The 17844-nt window shown below is 43.8% G+C and overlaps 3 protein-coding genes across 7 annotated transcripts; 1 reads left to right on the forward strand and 2 right to left on the reverse strand.

Moving 5' to 3' along the window:
• Positions 1–1520: 1520 nt before the first annotated feature.
• chlsn (cholesin) lies at positions 1521–17167 on the forward strand. 5 transcript variants are annotated; one of them, XM_080542198.1, is made up of 8 exons: positions 1521–1957; positions 2347–2592; positions 2993–3088; positions 3446–3541; positions 5260–5358; positions 15888–16111; positions 16290–16371; positions 16719–17167. In XM_080542198.1, the coding sequence occupies exons 2-8, from the start codon at positions 2458–2460 to the stop codon at positions 16923–16925; spliced, it is 939 nt and encodes a 312-aa protein (XP_080398324.1). In that variant the 5' UTR covers positions 1521–1957; positions 2347–2457; the 3' UTR covers positions 16926–17167. The 5 variants fall into 5 exon arrangements, with proteins under 5 accessions (XP_080398324.1, XP_080398325.1, XP_080398323.1 ...); XM_080542199.1 differs by having other exon boundaries at positions 2427–2592; XM_080542197.1 differs by having other exon boundaries at positions 1524–1957; positions 2449–2592.
• On the reverse strand, positions 6580–8362 carry LOC308167426 (G-protein coupled estrogen receptor 1-like; the record flags this gene model as incomplete). The annotated part of the gene is made up of 3 exons (XM_080541847.1): positions 6580–7179; positions 7338–7665; positions 8040–8362. 3 exons carry the CDS (start codon positions 8360–8362, stop codon positions 6580–6582), a joined length of 1251 nt encoding a protein of 416 aa, XP_080397973.1.
• On the reverse strand, positions 12258–14366 carry LOC308167428 (uncharacterized protein; the record flags this gene model as incomplete). Its single annotated transcript, XM_080541849.1, has 2 exons — positions 14159–14366; positions 12258–13328 (listed from the first exon to the last, which is right to left on the reverse strand). The coding sequence occupies exons 1-2, from the start codon at positions 14159–14161 to the stop codon at positions 12258–12260; spliced, it is 1074 nt and encodes a 357-aa protein (XP_080397975.1). The 5' UTR covers positions 14162–14366.
• Positions 17168–17844: the final 677 nt, after the last annotated feature.

Below are 17844 nucleotides of genomic sequence, written 5' to 3' on the forward strand. Positions count from 1 at the left end.
ATTAGCTTTAATAACTTAGGACAGAGTCATTCTAATGCATGGAAGGTTTTTGATACAATTTCTCATTCCATTCCATGCATTACAGGGGTTGTAACTGTCCTACGATTTCTGCCTCCACTGCTTGAAACTTGGTTGATATCGAGACACCTTTGTACTGCTGTGGATGGACGTATCCTGGAAACAGATTGACATGGACGGCCGCCATCATCATCATCATCATCATCCCTCTTGGCACATACACACCACTTGTGCATACTACAGACTGAATGAATCAAGCTAAAACAAATAAATAAGATCAGCAAATAAAGATGAACTCGTGTCTGAGCTCATGTTCAAAATATTAGCTCGATTTGCTTTCGACTTCCTCCTCCTCCTCCACCTCCTCCTGGTCTGAGAGCAAGCCAGGTAAACGTTCATACAGGTTCTTCCCCAGTTGCTCATCAATGGTCGCCTCTTCCCTGAAGAAACACCACAGCAGGAAGCCCATCCCGATCACACTCAGGGGCAAGACCTTCCACACGGGTCTCCGGTAGTTGCTGCCCAGGGAGCGATCTACACTCCAGTTAGTCTGACTCGCTTTGCTGGTGGAGAACTTGATGGGCCGTGAGTCCACCTCCTCATTGTCCCCATTGTCTGTTGGTTTCTTTGATGTGATGTCCCATCTCTCTGAGGTCAGGGACAGGGTCTTTGTGTTGTTTAGTCTGCTCAGATGGAAAAGAGAGAGACATGTTCAGAATGTTCAAAATTCACATTAAGCCAAACATACTGGGTTGTAAGGATGATTGATTAAGTCCACAGACACGGTGAATTTCACTCACCAACACAATTACCTAGTGATGGACTATTGAGGTATAACGCCATGTGGGGGGGGGGGGGGGGGGAAGAATCGCCGAAACATGGTTCAGGGTAAGTCCCCAATTAAACGTTGAGTAACCAATACATATCGTGAGCTTAGAATGATAAGGTTCTATCTCCGTTTAGGGCAGTTCAGAGATATTGAGCGTCAAAGTTTTTACATTCTATTATGTTTTGTGAGATGGAACCTTTGTATTTTATGAATTACTAACTCAAAAATGTCAACATTTTAAAAATAACACCACACATGCATTAATAAACACCTAATGGATCAGATTATGTAAAAAACTCAAAAATGACAAAAATGGAGATAGAACCTTATAATTCTAAACTCACGATATTACACTATATTAACGCGTCAGTGATGATTTAGGTCATCTCTGGAGCATCGATTCGTCACAGAGATAAGGGAACTTCTAGAAGCTTTGGTGTCAATCACTGGCTACGGATTTGTCATTGAACAGAACAGGATGAGCTATATTATACATACCTCAGAATTGTCCTCTTTCCATCAGTGACAACTCCACGTCTACCAAGCAAAGAACACCGTGTCAAACTACACAAAAGACGTCCGACTCCAGACATCGTAGAGAAATGGTCATTTCAGGACGAAATCCCCAGGTTCGAAGTCAGGTCATGTACTCTTCGTTGTGCAACACTGAATTGTTTCCGTCGAGACTAGGAATGGCGTTTACCGGTTAGAATGAATCGTTCCTACCGAACTATCGAAAATGACAAATATCGGAAACCAATGCCTCTGATTTGGTTGCGGAAAAAACATTCAATACTAGCTTGTTTTAATTAATACCCTTTATCGGATGAAAATATATCTATGTTTATAATATGAATCATGCTGATTCCAAGGGTAAACTTTGACCCAAACGACATTGGTTGAGGACGACTGCCGTCTATCGTTTTGTTTTGGAAGTGCGATTGCGCATAATCCTTAAAACTACAAATCCCACAGACACTTAAAACATCCGTGACCGTTCACAAAAATTGAGAGAAATATCTGACCAATGATAATGCAGCAAGCTACACTACTTCCGTAACCGCTCTCACCACGTGTTGTGGCTGAAAACCCTGCTCGTCTTCTATCACAGTAAGTTACTTCTGTTGATTATCGTTGCCTGGTCTGTGAACATTAAAACGAGCAATAGATCATAAGAAACCACATGAGGGCAAGGTGATTGAAATGTTGCCGTGATGTTAGAGACCATTATTAAAGAGAGAGTAATTGATTGTGATGCTTTGCCAATGTAAAGTGAGTGCTGAGTATTCTTGCCTGCCTGCCTGCATCACTACTTTCATGTGTCCTGTGTTTTGTCTTCTTTAGGTTCAAGCTTCTTAGGTTCAGAGATAGGAAATTTTAGGATATTTATAGCATAGCATAGAGTACAGCACAGTGTTTTATTTGTATAGTATAGTATAGTGGATAGTGTATATAGCCTTTATTTATGTAAACCAGCTCTTTTCCCTTCTTGTTTTTAGTATTTTTTTCCTAGCACCAGGGGAGCCCCCCCTCACAAATTTCGTTGTATGGTACCTGTACTATATTAATGACAATAAAGACCATTCATTCATTCATTCAAGCTGGTCGCCATGGTAAAGAAGTCCCATGAGTCAGAGACCCGTGGGTCCAAGAGGAAGAAGCCAGCTTCAATTGAGTCTGAAGTCTGTACAGACCAAAACATGGAAATCAAAGTGAAAAAGAAAAGAAAAAAGACCGAACTAGAGGTGAGAATAGTGTGTGTAACTGGGTGTCTGTGTCTGTGTCTGTGTCTGTGTCTGTGTCTGTGTCTGTGTCTGTGTATATGTATATACGGTAGTGTTTTTATTTTTATTGTATATTGTGTGTTGTAATGTGTATTATTTGCAATGCCTTTTGTACAGCTGCAAAACCAATTGCCCAAGAGTTTGACAAGTTTTTTTTTTACCCTGAATCTAAGAGCTTTGATGATTCTTTCATTTGGCCTGTTACAGTGGAGGCTGGTGGAGGTAAAGGATGTAGAACATGTGCATTGTAATGCATTGAAGGGAATGAGGAATGGAGCCCGTCCTCCGATTTCTACCTCTACCAGCCTCCCCTGACCTGTTCTATAACTGCAAAAGTCCAAACTCTCTCGCTCTTTCCTAGGAGGCTCCTGTACCAGCTTCAATTGAGTCTGAAGTCTGTACAGACCAAAACATGGAAATCAAAGTGAAAAAGAAAAGAAAAAAGACTGAACGAGAGGTGAGAATAGTGTGTGTAACTGGGTTTCTGTGTCTGTGTATATGTATATAGTGTTGTTTTGTGTTTTTATATTATGTGTTGTAATGTGTATTATGTGCAAATGCCTTTTGTGCAGCTGCAAAACCAATTGCCCAAGAGTTTGACAAGTTTTTTTAACCTGAATCTAAGAGCTTTGATGTTTCTTTCATTTGGCCTGTTACAGTGGAGGCTGAGGGAGGTAGAAGGATGTAGAACATGTGTATTGTAATGCATTGAAGGGAATGAGGAATGGAGCCCATCCTCCGATTTCTACCTCTACCAGCCTCCCCTGACCTGTTCTATAACTGCAAAAGTCCAAACTCTCTCGCTCTTTCCTAGGAGGCTCCTGTACCAGCTTCAATTGAGTCTGAAGTCTGTACAGACCAAAACATGGAAATCAAAGTGAAAAAGAAAAGAAAAAAGACTGAACTAGAGGTGAGAATAGTGTGTGTAACTGGGTTTCTGTGTCTGTGTATATGTATATAGTGTTGTTTTGTGTTTTTATATTGTGTGTTGTAATGTGTATTATGTGCAATGCCTTTTATACAGCTGCAAAACCAATTGCCCAAGAGTTTGACAAGTTTTTGTAACCTGAATCTAAGAGCTTTGATGATTCTTTCATTTGGCCTGTTACAGTGGAGGCTAATGGAGGTAGAAGGATGTAGAACATGTGCATTGAAGGGAATGAGGAATGGAGCCCGTCTACCTCTACCAGCCTTCCCTGACCTGGAGGCTATTCCACGAACGTTGATTAATATATCGGCGATAAAAATAAATCCTGCGATCAGGCAACTCGGGATTGGAATTCAAGCCTCAGGTGATTCCTCGAACGAGGATCAGGCTTGTGTCATGAGTGTTCACAGAACACCGGCTTAGAAATCCTCGATATGGGCGCGTGCACACAGACATAAAGAGCCCCGAAGAGTCAAACTGTCGAAATGAAGATTGATCTTTATGAAGACGACAAATAAGATGTAAAATAGTGTAATACTGCCGCAATTAACAAGGCGAGGGAAATGGTTTGGCAAGAAATTGCTGACCGATTAAATGCGTAGGTCATACTAGCCCCAGTTATTATTATATGTTCATATTTTAATAAATGAATATTTACTACTGTGGTGATATCAGCAGCAGGCTACAATCCGTCATATCGTCACGATGGCCTAGTGGTATTGACCGCTGCCATGGTATTTATTCGTCATTTTAAGACGGTGGTTCAAATCCCTCTTCAGACACACTTTTTATTGCATTTCGTTGTCTGAATCTAATCTAAAATCTCATCTAAAAAAAAATATAGGCTATAAAATGATGGTGCAGGCTAATTTACAAGAACTGACACGATTACAATGGTGTTTGAAGCCTTTCTGAGTAAATTATGTTCTTCTAACTGGACCCTGGATTTGGCATAGATAATATTTTCTTATGATTACTGATGGATAGATGATTCACTTAGACATATATATATATATATATATATATATATATATATATATATATATATATATTGTAAATCGATTTGCATGAAGGCTTCGGTTAAATGCAAAAAAAACACACAAAGAAACGTTAAGTTAAATCAAGTCTCGAACCCGCAGTTTTCGGAACTCTAACTGGCTGCCTTAACCCCTGCGCCAGCCACACCGCTGTCATAATGGCAATGCAAGTTGATAGTCACATACCTATTTTATTAATTTTTTTACACTTTTTAATTTATTTATCTATCTATCTATCACACTTTCAAAATATCAAGTCATCTATCACACAATCAAAATATCTATCTATCGATCGATCACACTTTCAAAATATCAAATTATCTATCTATCACACAGTCAAACTATCTATCTATCTATCTCGTGTGAAGTGGGAACTAATATTTCCTAAAAGACACTTGAGGAACTGTCGTTCGGGATGTAGTTTCCGCCTGTGAGCCTTTTTTGACGCACGCATTACCTAAACCAGCCTGTAAGTCTGCTCGGGACCAGAATTACTCAGAATTAATTAAGCAGCGAATTATTTGAGCCACATTGATGGAACCGACCGCAAGCTTATTTAAACCTGGATCAGAGTTAATCGCCTGGATTAGAGTTAATCTCGCGTAGTGGAACAGGCCCCTGTTCTATAACTGCAAAAGTCCAAACTCTCTCGCTCTTTCCTAGGAGCCTCCTGTACCAGCTCTAACTGAGACCAAGAAGACAAAGAAACACAAACAACAACCAGAAGAGCCACAGAAGGAAAAAAAGAAAAAGAAGACAAAGGTAAAATGCAAATTCAAACTTGTCTGATATTTGTATTTAATGTGCAGTGTATTGCAACACCAGGAGGTGGGGCTGCGCACCCCTCATTGTGGCTATTTTAACAAACTGTTGGAAAGAAATATGGCAGAGTTATCTGTTCTATTTATATTGCTATATTGGAGCTACGTTGACACTGGTTTCATTGAACTGTATTTTTTTCATACCGCAGATAAGGCCTCAGGTCAGGCCTATATGGAAACAGGCTTTGGTTGATTGAGATATAATTCCATGCATACATGTGCCTTTTCACCAGGGGAGGCTGGTGAGGGTAGAAATCTGATTAAGGGATCATTGTAATGTATGGAACAGAATGAGACAGACATTATGTTCCATGCATTACAATGAGCATGTCCTGATCCACTAGCTTCCCTTGCTTTCCACGGTGTGTTATGCTTGGCATGGAGGCAATCAACCTGTGTCACTGCAGAGGTGTTAGGGTAGCCCAGGTTGCTTTGATAGCGGCCTTCAGCTCGTCTGCATATCCATGGAAAGTTGACTGGAAGGGAAACGTGTGGTAGGAAAAGGTGCACGAGCTACAGGGATGACCGCAGCTTTGCGAGGATTGTCAAGCAAGGCCAATTCAAGAACTTGGGGGAGCTTCACAAGGAGTGGACTGAGGCTGGAGTCAGTGCATCAAGAGCCACCACGCACAGACAACCAGTAATTCGTGCAAAAGGAGCCCAGACCAAGTATTTAGTGCATAAGTTAACATACCTTTCAGAAGGTCAACATTTCTGTTTTATAAATCCATTTTTTTTTAAATTATTGGTCTCATGTAATATTCTAATATTTCGAGATACTGGATTTTTGATTTTCATGAGCTGTAAGCCATAATCATCAACATTAAAACAAAATAGGCTTGAAATGTTTCACTTTGTGTCATGGATCTAGAATATATAAAAGTTTCACTTTTTGAATTCAACTACGGAAAATAAGGAACTTTTCCATGATGTTCAATTTTTGAGATGCACCTGTATAGTCCAGAGGCCGTGGTGTTTCCTGTATTTGCCTCTGTTTGTCAAAGAGCTGTATTTCGAAGCACTGTCAGTAATGTTCAGAGCTGGCCTTTACATCTGTCAAACTGCCTGAAACGGGCCTTTCCTCTAGTTGCTCTTGCACTGTCCGGAGTCTGAGGTATTCCTTGTATGTTGAGGCAACGTCAGTTTGCAGCTGGCCTGTCCTTTAGCTGTCCAGGGCGTATTTGTGCGGTAGGATGTCTGGTAGGTTTGGGTTTGAGTGATGCATAACAGGCTTGTGGAGGCAGTAAGAGCTTGGAGAGGGTTGCGTAGAAGGACAATTCGTTTTGGGGCGGTAGGAGTTCCCAGCAGGCAGGTCAGAGGAGTTCCCCGAGTGGGAGCTCTGCAGCTTGGCGAAGCTGGCGTTCTGCTTGAGGAACACCCTGAGCTTGTCCCGGAAGGTCTCCCCCAGGAAGCTGTAGACCAGGGGGTTCAGACAGCTGTTGGAGAATGCAGCCAAGCTGACCACGTGTGCCGTGAGGGGGTAGTCATGCCACAGCGTCCCCGCGCCAAGCCCGCCGCTTGTGCCGTCCCCATCCGGGTCGCCTCTCAGCAGGTGAACACTGACAAAGACATTCTCTGGGAGCCAGCAGAGGAAGAAGACAAGCACAGCAGCTGAGATCATCCTCAACGCCTTCTGTCTCCGCGGGCGCCGCCTCCGCCCGCGACCGTCTTGCGTCTCACTGTGAGAGCGGTCTAGCACATGCCCGATCCTACAGTAACACACACCCAGCACACAGAAGGGTACCAGGAACCCCAGAGTCACCTGAAGTCAGAGAGAGGGAGAGTGAGTTTATTTATTCTTCAGGACATTACTGTACATTGTATCAATGGCAGCAAGAGCTGAATTTCTCTGTATAATTACAAATTATAGACAGATAGAATAAGTAACACAAGTAATAGACAAACAACATGAAGACTAACCTCCAGCCACTGGATCTGGGAGATGTTGGCAAAGCAGAAGTGTGTCTCCCCTGCGTGTTGGACCTGGGCTATGGTGAAGGGCAGGAGGGTAAGGAGGGCAGAGGTCCCCCAGATCAGACAGCAACTGAGGCGGGCTTGGGGCATGCTGCTCCCCAGCCTCCCCAAGCCTCTCTGGCCCTTCGAGGAGCAGCCCCCCAGTGCAGAGCAGCCCCCCAGGGCCACAAACCTGTCCAGGCTCATCCAGGTGAGGAAGAAGACGGAGCTATACATGTTGACCTGGAGGAAGAGCTCCATGAAGGTGCACAGGGCGGCCATGTTGTCATAGTACCTGATAGGAAGAGGAATTTCATTGCGCATTCTAAGATTCTGTTGTCCATTGGGGCATACATTTGATCAATATTCAGTTTACAAGGATGTAGCTAGGTTTCCTGAGTTCTGAAAACAGCATCTCATGAAAGCCAACTGTCGTGTTGAATAAAAATGTAAACACACTGCACTAAAATGCCCAAAATTGGCATACAGAATAGCCTAGAATGAAATGGGTATAATTAGCCCTCATCATTCCATTGCAGGGACATTTGTCATGTTTTAGTTTTATACAGTATGTTCCCCAAAGCCCCAGTGTATTCCCTACACTGACACTCGGGTACTTCCAAGTATTTCAGGTATTGCAGTACTTCAAGTTTATAAGTAGTTCAGTACCTGGCACTCAGGTTGAACACCTCGATCAGGGAGTCTACCACCAGGATCAGGTCTGCCGCTGCCAGGTTAACGAAGTACAGGTCTGGAGCGCTCATGCGACCCTTGTGCCCCAGGTTGACGGTGAGGATGAGGATGTTGCCGAAGAATCCGACAGGGAAGAGGAAGATGGTGTAGACGCAGGAGAGGACGAGGCCGAGGGTGTAGTGGGGGTGGTGGTCAGGGTCAGTGCGGACGTTGTCCCCTGTGGCGTAGGAGCCGTTAAGGTGTTCTGTGATGTTACTGTGAGTTCTGTGTGGGTGGTCAATGAACATAGTCACCTCCATGTCATTCTCCGTTCCGGTTGGCGTTGTGGTCAGAGGTCACCACAACTTCATTGTGATTTTGTGGCTGGCTGGCTTCATCCAATAGTCAGTTACAATGGGGTTAACCGTGTTGAGTTGTTTCCAGGTAGAAATATCATCTTTATAATATTAATAAGTAGCCTACTGTTGTAGATCCGTCTGTTTCTCACTGAGGAGGAGGCATGTTGACTTGTTTTTTCAGCTGTAGTCACGAAGGTTTTCCGCAGAGCTTCCTCTTAGTTCAGGTTGAGGTTTTGGTCAATAGCTCAGAGGACTAGGGGACTAGGGAGAGGATACAAATAGAAATCAAGGCAGTGCCTTTCAGTTGCTCTTAAAATCATGTCGAAGAAATTGGCTGTCATACAGGTTGTCTGACCTACTAGTACTAGTTAAGTTGAACACAATAGACTACCATTGGTATGTAAGCAAACATATTACTGTATGTAGGCCTAACTGTAACATAACTGTTTAAAAGCATCAGATGACTTCCAGAACGTTCTGATTTTAGAATCAGAAGAGAATCCCAGGGTTTTTCATGGCTCAAAATAAGGCTTAGGTGGTAGAAGTGTAGTTTTTTTTTCTTTGTGCGCCCGCAAATCCAGTGCTTGTTCTTATAACCATCGTGCTGACATTATTGAGATGTATAAAAAATGAAATGCGTGACATTAAACATGGGTAGGCTACATTTTAAATATTGAAGTATTTGTAAACGCCCGCTCTGTCGCGATGCTGGCTTGCTGATGCTGTGAGCGTGCGATAAAAGCAAGCTCGCTGGCTTGGAGCGGACATGGAGCCGCCTATTGTAATAACTTTAATAATAATAATAATAATAACTTTTATTTGTATAGCACTTTTCCTGCAAACGCTCAAAGTGCTTTAATCATTATATAATCATAATGTAATTATTTAGTCATTTAAAGGCAATATTAAAAATATGTTTTTTTGTTTTTTTTGTCTTGACTTGAAAATATTTGCTGAGGTTGCATTCCTAATGTAAACTGGCAGTGCATTCCACAATTTGGGTGCTTAAAAGGAGAATGCAGCCTCACCAAATGTCTTATTTTGTACACAGAGAAAGCCAGCGTCAGAAGACCTGAGAGTTTGGGCTGATATGCTAGCAAAAGATCTTTCAGATATTCTGGTGCTGTGCCAGTGTAGTGTGTCGTGTGCCAGTGTAGTGTGTCGTGTGCCAGTGTAGTGGGGCACTTCTGGTCAACAGAACAGGCGCTGCGGGATGAACCGAACGTCGGGTTAAGGCGCACGATGTTTAGTAAACAACTAAAACGTTATTTTATGACCTTTGTAATGATGCAGTATCCCTAACTAGACAGACTATTTAAATGGGTAAATGGCTCTGCACAAACGAATCTTCCACGGGTATTCCGTTTATAACGTAACGATATTCTAGCTGCACCTGCTGCTGGGATGATCGATTTGCCACAATAAATGTATGGACAATGTTTAACCGGTTTTTCCTGCGTGATTTCTCCTTTTTCTCTCTTTTCTTTAACCGGTTTTTCCTGCGTGAAGCCGCCTAAGCCTTTTAAATGCCGGAAAAACCCTGAATACAAATAGAATCTCAATCTAGCACAGCGACAGATGAACACACTGCTTGGGCAAAGTCTCAAACACAGCCTACTGTAAGAAAACTTTCCTCACTGCCACCTGTAACATGAAACGAGAGTATGTTCTTCTGCAATGAAGACCACACATTCACAGCCACTGACATGCACTGCACTTTAATGTGCTATACTGCTATTAGCTGTTTGGCTTTGACTGAAGTATGGAAACAACTTGTTACTGTGTCTCTCCAGCTATTTCACAGTTTCTCTGAAGCCAATTACCTTTGAATTAGGCTAGTATTAGGATGAGAGAAGTGAAACTTACTGTGGTGATGGCCTGTGTCTGGATCCAGCTTTCTCTCCATCAGTTTATCACTATTATCCAGATATTTCTCAGTGTGAAGGTTGCGGAGGTAGTTCCCATTACAGGTGCCTGACTATATACCTGAACTGAGGTAGGCTGAACTGGGACATGCAGCTCTTCCCTCAGGTAGTTTGGCACCACCTTCTCCTTCAAGGAAGAGAGGTGTGTAGATACACACACACACACACACGCACGCACACGCACGCGCGCACACAAGCACAATCAATAACAAGCATGAACACACACACACACACTGTATGGATTACAAACACAACGTTTGCAGGAAAAGTGCTATACAAATAAAAGTCATTATTATTATGGATAGGTGCTTAGGAATGTAACACTGTGTGGCTAGATGAGTGATTTCTTAACATCATGTAATCTTACATTAGACCTTTCCATCATCAATACTCCCTATAGAAACTCTCAGAATGGGGGTCATTTGATCTACGCGTAATCGTCCATGTCAGAAGTGCAAGTCATTTTGTATATTGTTCAAATATGTAAATACGGGCAACTGGCCGCCGTGGGGTGACTTCTGGGTAATAGTGGGCGGCTGTATGTTTACAGTAAACAAGATGGTGTCTCACATCACCGTTGTTTGCTTCACTACCTTCTGCACTCGTCTAGATACTGTATATCAATATAGGCTAGAGTGGAGGCCAACCTGTACTAGGGTAGGGAGCAGGGGAGGCCGAAATCAGAAGACGGCCCCATTGTAATGCGCGGAATGGAATGAAATGAGGAATGGTATCACACACTGGAATCAAACACCATGGTTTGATAGTATTGCAACATTTCCTCCCATGCACTTACAATGAGCTCTACCTCTACCCAGCTGCCCCTGCTGCTCATCGACTGTACCCGCCCGCTGCCCACACTGGCACAGGAGCGAGACGGTGAGACATTCTGGCGAGAGCCAATCCCATTTCCTGGTGCAGGTGCCTCTTGGTGTTAGGGTGAATAGTGGAAATCTTCACACGCCTGAAAGTTTAATAACTTTGGACCTGCACCCAGTATTTTCATGTTCACCCAGTCTAAATAGAGTCAGTTCGATATCCAGTATGTAGGAATGGTCACAGCTTTACTTGCAATTGTGGTCAACAGTTTGATTGATAAAAGTGTGTCTAGCATGTCCAAACATGGTGCACCATTGTAACTGGCAAACTAACTCAGTACACTAATGAGTGCAGCTGGGGTATTTTAAGGTGTTTGACCCAGATCTGAACTGTCTGATGGCATGAATCTTAACAGGTACTACACTACCCTTTTCTGACTAATGTGTCACTAATAGTCTCACTAATGTGGTTTTAGTGCCCAAGATGTCTATGCAAACATACAGGTAGAGCCTGCCTGGTGCCGGGAACCAGGGGTGTGTCACAGAACACATTGGGAGTGCAGAGACTGGCACACACTATGCTACAACATACAGTTTTTTAATGAGTTTTTTTGGCACAGGCATACATATTTCAACACTGACCGTCATTTGGAAATTCTTTCACTTAATAAACATATTGAAAACAACACAAGTAGAATACAAAAATAGTTACAGATAAAATACACATGTTGCAGACAGACTTTTTCTTTTGTTGTGCTTTTCAAACCTGGCAGTTAAGTGTTCAGAGTCCTGAAAGATATTTGTTCCTGTTTGCTTTGTGAGATGAGCCACTGCTTATAAGCCTTGATAGACCATGATCATTAACATGTAAAGAAACCGTGCTGCCTTTGAGACGAAGGCACACATTGTTGTAGCTAAATGGTATGTTTGACTGAAGTCATCTGCTGCCTTAAGGCTTCTGTTACACACATTACAATCTGCCATTTAAATATTTCCAGCTTTGCTGATTGTGTGTGTGTGTGTATGTGTATATGTGTATATGTGTATATGTGTATATGTGTGTGTGTGTGTGTGTGTGTGTGTGTGTGTGTGTGTGGACGGCCCCTGTGGTCACTAGTAGTCATGCATGTCAGAGATCTCCACCTGGGGGGCCATGACGTGCCTGTGTGTCTGTCGGCTGCAGCAGCAGTCTCTGATCCGCCTGACCCCTTCCTGGAGGCTCCCTCTGCTGGGTCGGTGGAGCAACAGCACCAGGAGTAGACAGACACAGCTGCCAGAGAACAACACATACTCTGCCACGCTCAGGAACACCTTCTCAGCGGGGGCAAGCCCCCACCCCGTCCCCTCCCCCTTCCCCAGCCCCGCCCCCCACACCTGCACCACACCGTAGAACAGCTGACAGGCGAACATCACTGTGGCGACCGACAGGAACACAGGACCCTCCTCCGACCCGGAGAGGAAGCGCCCGCTGGATTTCCATTGGCGGACACAGCCGCCCATCAGGATCCCCACTAGAAGGGCATAAGGGAGGACGAACCCGATACAGAGCTTGGACACAGCGTAGCATAGTCCCGCCTCCGCTGGATCTATGACACAGATTTCCCCGTTCCCCATCGCCAGCCCCCGGATGCCCCCCAGCACCAAAGAGACTAGCCCCGAGGCCAGGACCACCAGAGCCACACACACCCCGGGCCTCCGCAGCATCGCGTGGGTGGGTGGGTCAAAGGTCAGCACATATCCCATGAGCACTAGCAGCAGCAGGCCGCAGAGCGATGCCATATTGACTGAGAAGGCCAGCGCTGCGCAGCCCAGCTGGGTGGTGGCCAGGTAGTTAGGCCTGTGGACCAATGAAGAGAGGGAGAAGAGCAGGAGGAGTAGCTGGGAGCTGCAGAAGGCCCAGAGGAGGACATCCACTCTGGCCACGCCGCCTCGAGGGGTTTTAGATGACTGGATGAAGGCGTAAAGGAGGCAGCACGCAGAGGCCATGCCCACCGTGAAGAAACACGCATAGACGTAGTTAGCCCTGGAGCTGACACTGTTGGCGGCGATGATGTCTAACAAGTCTGATACGTCAAGGGTGGTGTTGGGGGGACTGTCTGTGTAGGCTTGGGGGGCGGAGGGTGCCTGGATGGAGCTGGCTGGGGTGGAAGTGTCCATCTTGCTCAGGAACTCTGTTAGGTTTGACTGTAGAAGAATGAGGGAAAAAAACAGTAAAAAATTATGATCATCCATTTCCCTTGATAAGGTTACAGATGTACAAAGTGTGAGTTTTCATGGAAAACATGAAATTGTCTGGGTGACCCCAAACTTTTGAACGGTAGTGTATGTATTAATACAATGAAATTATTTACGCTTTACGAGCCTCCCCTGGACTCTTTTTGATCCATCAAGGGACAAACGGAACAATTAACTTTATTAACTCATTGATCAGGACAGAGGAAGGCTCAGAGCTGTATAATATATATATAAATGTATAATTTAACCAGACAGAAGCCTTTCATGCAGTTTAGGTCTATTTGTTGACAGTTGCCACATGTTGAGACATGCTGTTGAGACAGAATTGCTTATTTTCTAACAAAATGCATACTTGTACTTAAAACATGTATTAAATATGTTTGTCTGGAAGTGGTCTTTTAAAGGAACATACCACTCAGATTCTAATCAGCCTGATTTGACAAGTGATCTTCATTTGTCTTCCTATCTAATATCTCTAAATACAAGCAAGGGCCTGCCCTTATAGAAGACCTTAGTCATAAAATGTGTTTTCCAAACAAAGGATTCCTGCTCTTGCCACAGAGATACGGTTATATGCAAACATGGCTTTTGCACTCATCAACAGAGAAAGAGAGACTGCCAGTTCAGTGTACCCAACCAGGTCAGTGTGCTTCAGGGAGAGGGACAGTATCTGTAGGGGTTGGTTTTAGTAGCACCACGTAGCCCTCCCCCCCTCTACTTTGACAAACTCCTCGCTCAGAGAAATTCGCTGCCCAGACAAAACAGATGTTTCCACTTACCATTTTCACTCTGTCAGCCTCTGTCTTCTCTTCTGGTTTGTTTTTACTCTCTCAGCGCAGCTTGGTGGTTCTGCTACGACGACAATGCCGATATATAAACTTCCGTCCTCTGTGTATGATGCTTGGTGCATGGAAACAGGAGAGCTATGAAAGCGTTGAGGTCTCAGTGTTGAGCTGGGTGTACTTTCCTACCCTTGTCAGCCAGTCAGCATACTTTTAGAATGACTTGGTGGTCACATGGTCTCCCTCCCTACTTCTCTCTCTCTCGCTCTCTCCCTCCCTCTTTCTGTCTCTGCCTTGTTATATGACCCTCTACGCGTCCGTTAGAAACCCATCAGAATATCCCTGGTTCCTCTGATAGGATGTCCATGTGGTTCAGATAAGGAGGTTAAAGGTCTTCATAGAATCACCATTTATCTAACATTGTATTGATCCAGGTTAGTCTCAAAGATCAAATATCTTTTTCAAGAGAGACTTGGTCCTATTCTCTCTGTCGTTGCTTCACTCAACTCAGGTTCCTGCTTTCTCAGGATATACAGTATGTACAGTATGTGAAACTCCTCATTTTGCACACTTCACTTCAACCTCGGTTGTGTGTACAATCTAACAAAAAAGATCTTAATTTAGTCTGCTCGACTTGCTGTGTGTTTCACACATTCACTCTGTAGAACCTGTCGATGGACTGTATTTTCACCATGGAAAAGTCTCTAAGCATCAATGGCTGTATTTTCCCTGGGCTTTCCCTGGGCTTATTTCAAACTGTGTAAACTGTAAACACACACCGATGAAAACGGCCATGAAGGGGGTCTCTGTGGCCTCACTGTTGGCTCTCTGTAGTTTGAACCTCCGCCCGCCCAACCAGTTAGCCGCTCTGCTCTCCTACCTTCTCTCACACTCACCCCCCCTCCCTCTCCGCTGAAGCTGTTCTCCTACCTTCTCTCACACTTGATACCATTCCTTATTCCATTCCATGCATTATAATGAGCCTGTCCTCCAATTTCTACCTCCATCAGCCTCCCCTGGTTAGAAGTCCTGTTTTCTCATATGAGAACATCATAATAGGATCTCATTATATTTCCACCTTCATTTTTTATAGAGCCTAATTGTTTATTTATGATTTATTTGAAAAGGAAATTGAAAGCGAGTTGTTTTATAGTGTTTGGTTTGGTGTGAAGATGGGTGTATATGTGGTGGGTGGCTGCTCACTTGTACATTGTGCAAGAGACAGGATGTAGAGAGGACAGCGAAGGCTTTTGTCTCCAACATGAGATGCAGTCAGAAAACCAAAAGTGAACTTTCGATAGCTTAGACAGAGTTGACGTGTGCGATGCTGGTGTCACTAGGCTGTTGATACAGGAAATGGCCCTCGATCAGCCGAGCCTCAGGAAACAGACCTGGCCCAGCCCAGATACAGGACGGAAAACTCCCATCATCTTATAGTATCATGTGTGTAAGACCTTCAGATGAGGCCTAATATTAACCTGCATTATCAATCAAAGCATTTTGACGACTACGATATTGCAGAATACATGTCCACCACATGATTACATCATGTTTGTAAAGACAGATGTATAATTCAACTGAATGAATCACAGAATCCACCCCTATACAGCCTATGTTGGCCGGATGCTTGATTACCTCACTGCAATAACATGGTAACTGATAATCGTCCATACTAAGGAAAGACTTAGATAAAGCTGTTCCTCCTTTGTTTTTTGTTTTCTTTGAGAAGTCTTTAGAAGAGCCAACAATCAGTCCCGAGGAAGAAGGGGAGAATGTGATCGAGGGAGAGGAGGACCTGAGTCCAGAGGAAAGACGAGTCCTAGATAGAAAGATGAAGAAGATTCTGAAGAAGGAGGAGAAGGAGAAGCTGAAAGCTGAGGGAAAGACAGAAGACAAGGCGGAGGCCGACAAACCCGTCGCCTCCCAGCATGCATTAGACTACCTCACCTGGTAAGACAGGAGACAGAGGCATATGATTACAACATGTGTTACACACACACACACACACACACACTCACACTTCTCTCTCTCTCTGTAAATGTAGCTTAGTTGCTATCTGAAATACGTCATCCTCATTTGTGGGAGATGTGCTAACATCGGCTCATTGTATCTTCTTCTATGGTTGCAGCTGGGCTGAGAGGCGTCAGGAATGGAAGTTTCAGAAGACCAGACAGACGTGGTTACTACAACACATGTTTGACTCAGACCAGGTAATATGTAATAACATGTCTGCAGAGCCCTGTTTGAATACTGTTGGAATGCATCCTTCTGTGATCCCTTTCTTGAAGTAATGATTGATCTGACGTGACTTGATTGGTGAAAGCTACGCGGTAGAGAGCTTGCTTCGACCAACCAACTCATGTCAGGTCAGTGATTACTTCAAGGAATTAAGGTAGGTAGGTAAAGGCATTTGTACCAGACCCAAACCCTTAAAATCATTCATAAGGCTCCCCCTGGTGGTGAAGGAGGCTCATGTGTCATAACTATATTGTGAGGCAACTGAATGTAACTATATTTCATTAACACGCTCCATCCCCCTTTCTCTCTGTATGTGCAGGTCCCGGACGAGAGCTTCTCTGTGCTGCTCTCCTACCTGGAGGGTTCGGTTGGGTTGGCCAGGACCATGACCATCCAGAAGGCGGAGACGCTGGTCCGGGAGAAGGTGGCGGTGACGGAGGGGGAGGAGGGGAATGAGGAGGAGAAAGACACACAGGCCCAGAAGAAGGCAGAGAGGGCCAGAGAGCTCATCCAGCTACTCTCCTGACCAAACAACCAACCACGTTGTCTTTTTGTCCCTAAACATTAATGATGTTGTATTGTAAACCATATTAAACCAAGTATCAGCATGTTGTGAACCATACCTGTAAAGTACCATCATGTAGTAAACATTTTGTCTCTTAAAATCTTATTGCAGAGCAAATATGTGATTGATGAGGACGAAATCAGGTTTTCCAAGTTTTGCACACCTTTTGTCCATTGCTGTGGTGAAACGCAATAAAAAAAACATTGACATTTAAGTTTTTACACACTGCTACTTCTTGACTGTGAACCATCAGTATTGAATACTGTATTTCAATGAATGAATGAATGGTCTTTATTGTCATTAATATAGTACAGGTACCATACAACAAAATTTGGGAGGGGGGGCTCCCCTGGTGCTAGGAAAAAAACTAAAAACAAGAAGGGCAAAGAGCTGGTTTACATAAATAAAGTCTATGTACACTATCCACTATACTATACTATACAAATAAAACGCTGTGCTGTACTCTATGCTATACCTATTCTAACATTTCCTTTCTCTGAACCTTATGTACCCGAGGGTTGTCATATTGCACATAGTGTTATTGCACATTCATTTAAAGTGTCGCAGTTTGCAGGTTTGAAATGTTCACAGTTGTGTTTCAGTATTGCACTTGATTACAATCTAGTAGCTGCCAAGGCTACAAATGAACCCATGTTGCAGCTTTAGACGGAGGCATACAAAGCTTTAGATTAGTTAGCTCGCGCATCATGAGACTTCCCCTCCCCACCCAATTCATTTTTTTGCAGATCGACACAATTCAAATGGATGACATATTTTGAGATAAAAACGGCTAATTTAGTAGAAAGGTGACATGTTTGCACCCCTGTGTGAGTGCATTATTATGTTACTACGGGGTGGGGGGGGACCAAATGTGACGTGG

This window comes from Nansenia antarctica (assembly GCF_963989245.1).
Source record: "Nansenia antarctica genome assembly, chromosome: 11".
Lineage (NCBI taxonomy): Eukaryota > Metazoa > Chordata > Actinopteri > Argentiniformes > Microstomatidae > Nansenia > Nansenia antarctica.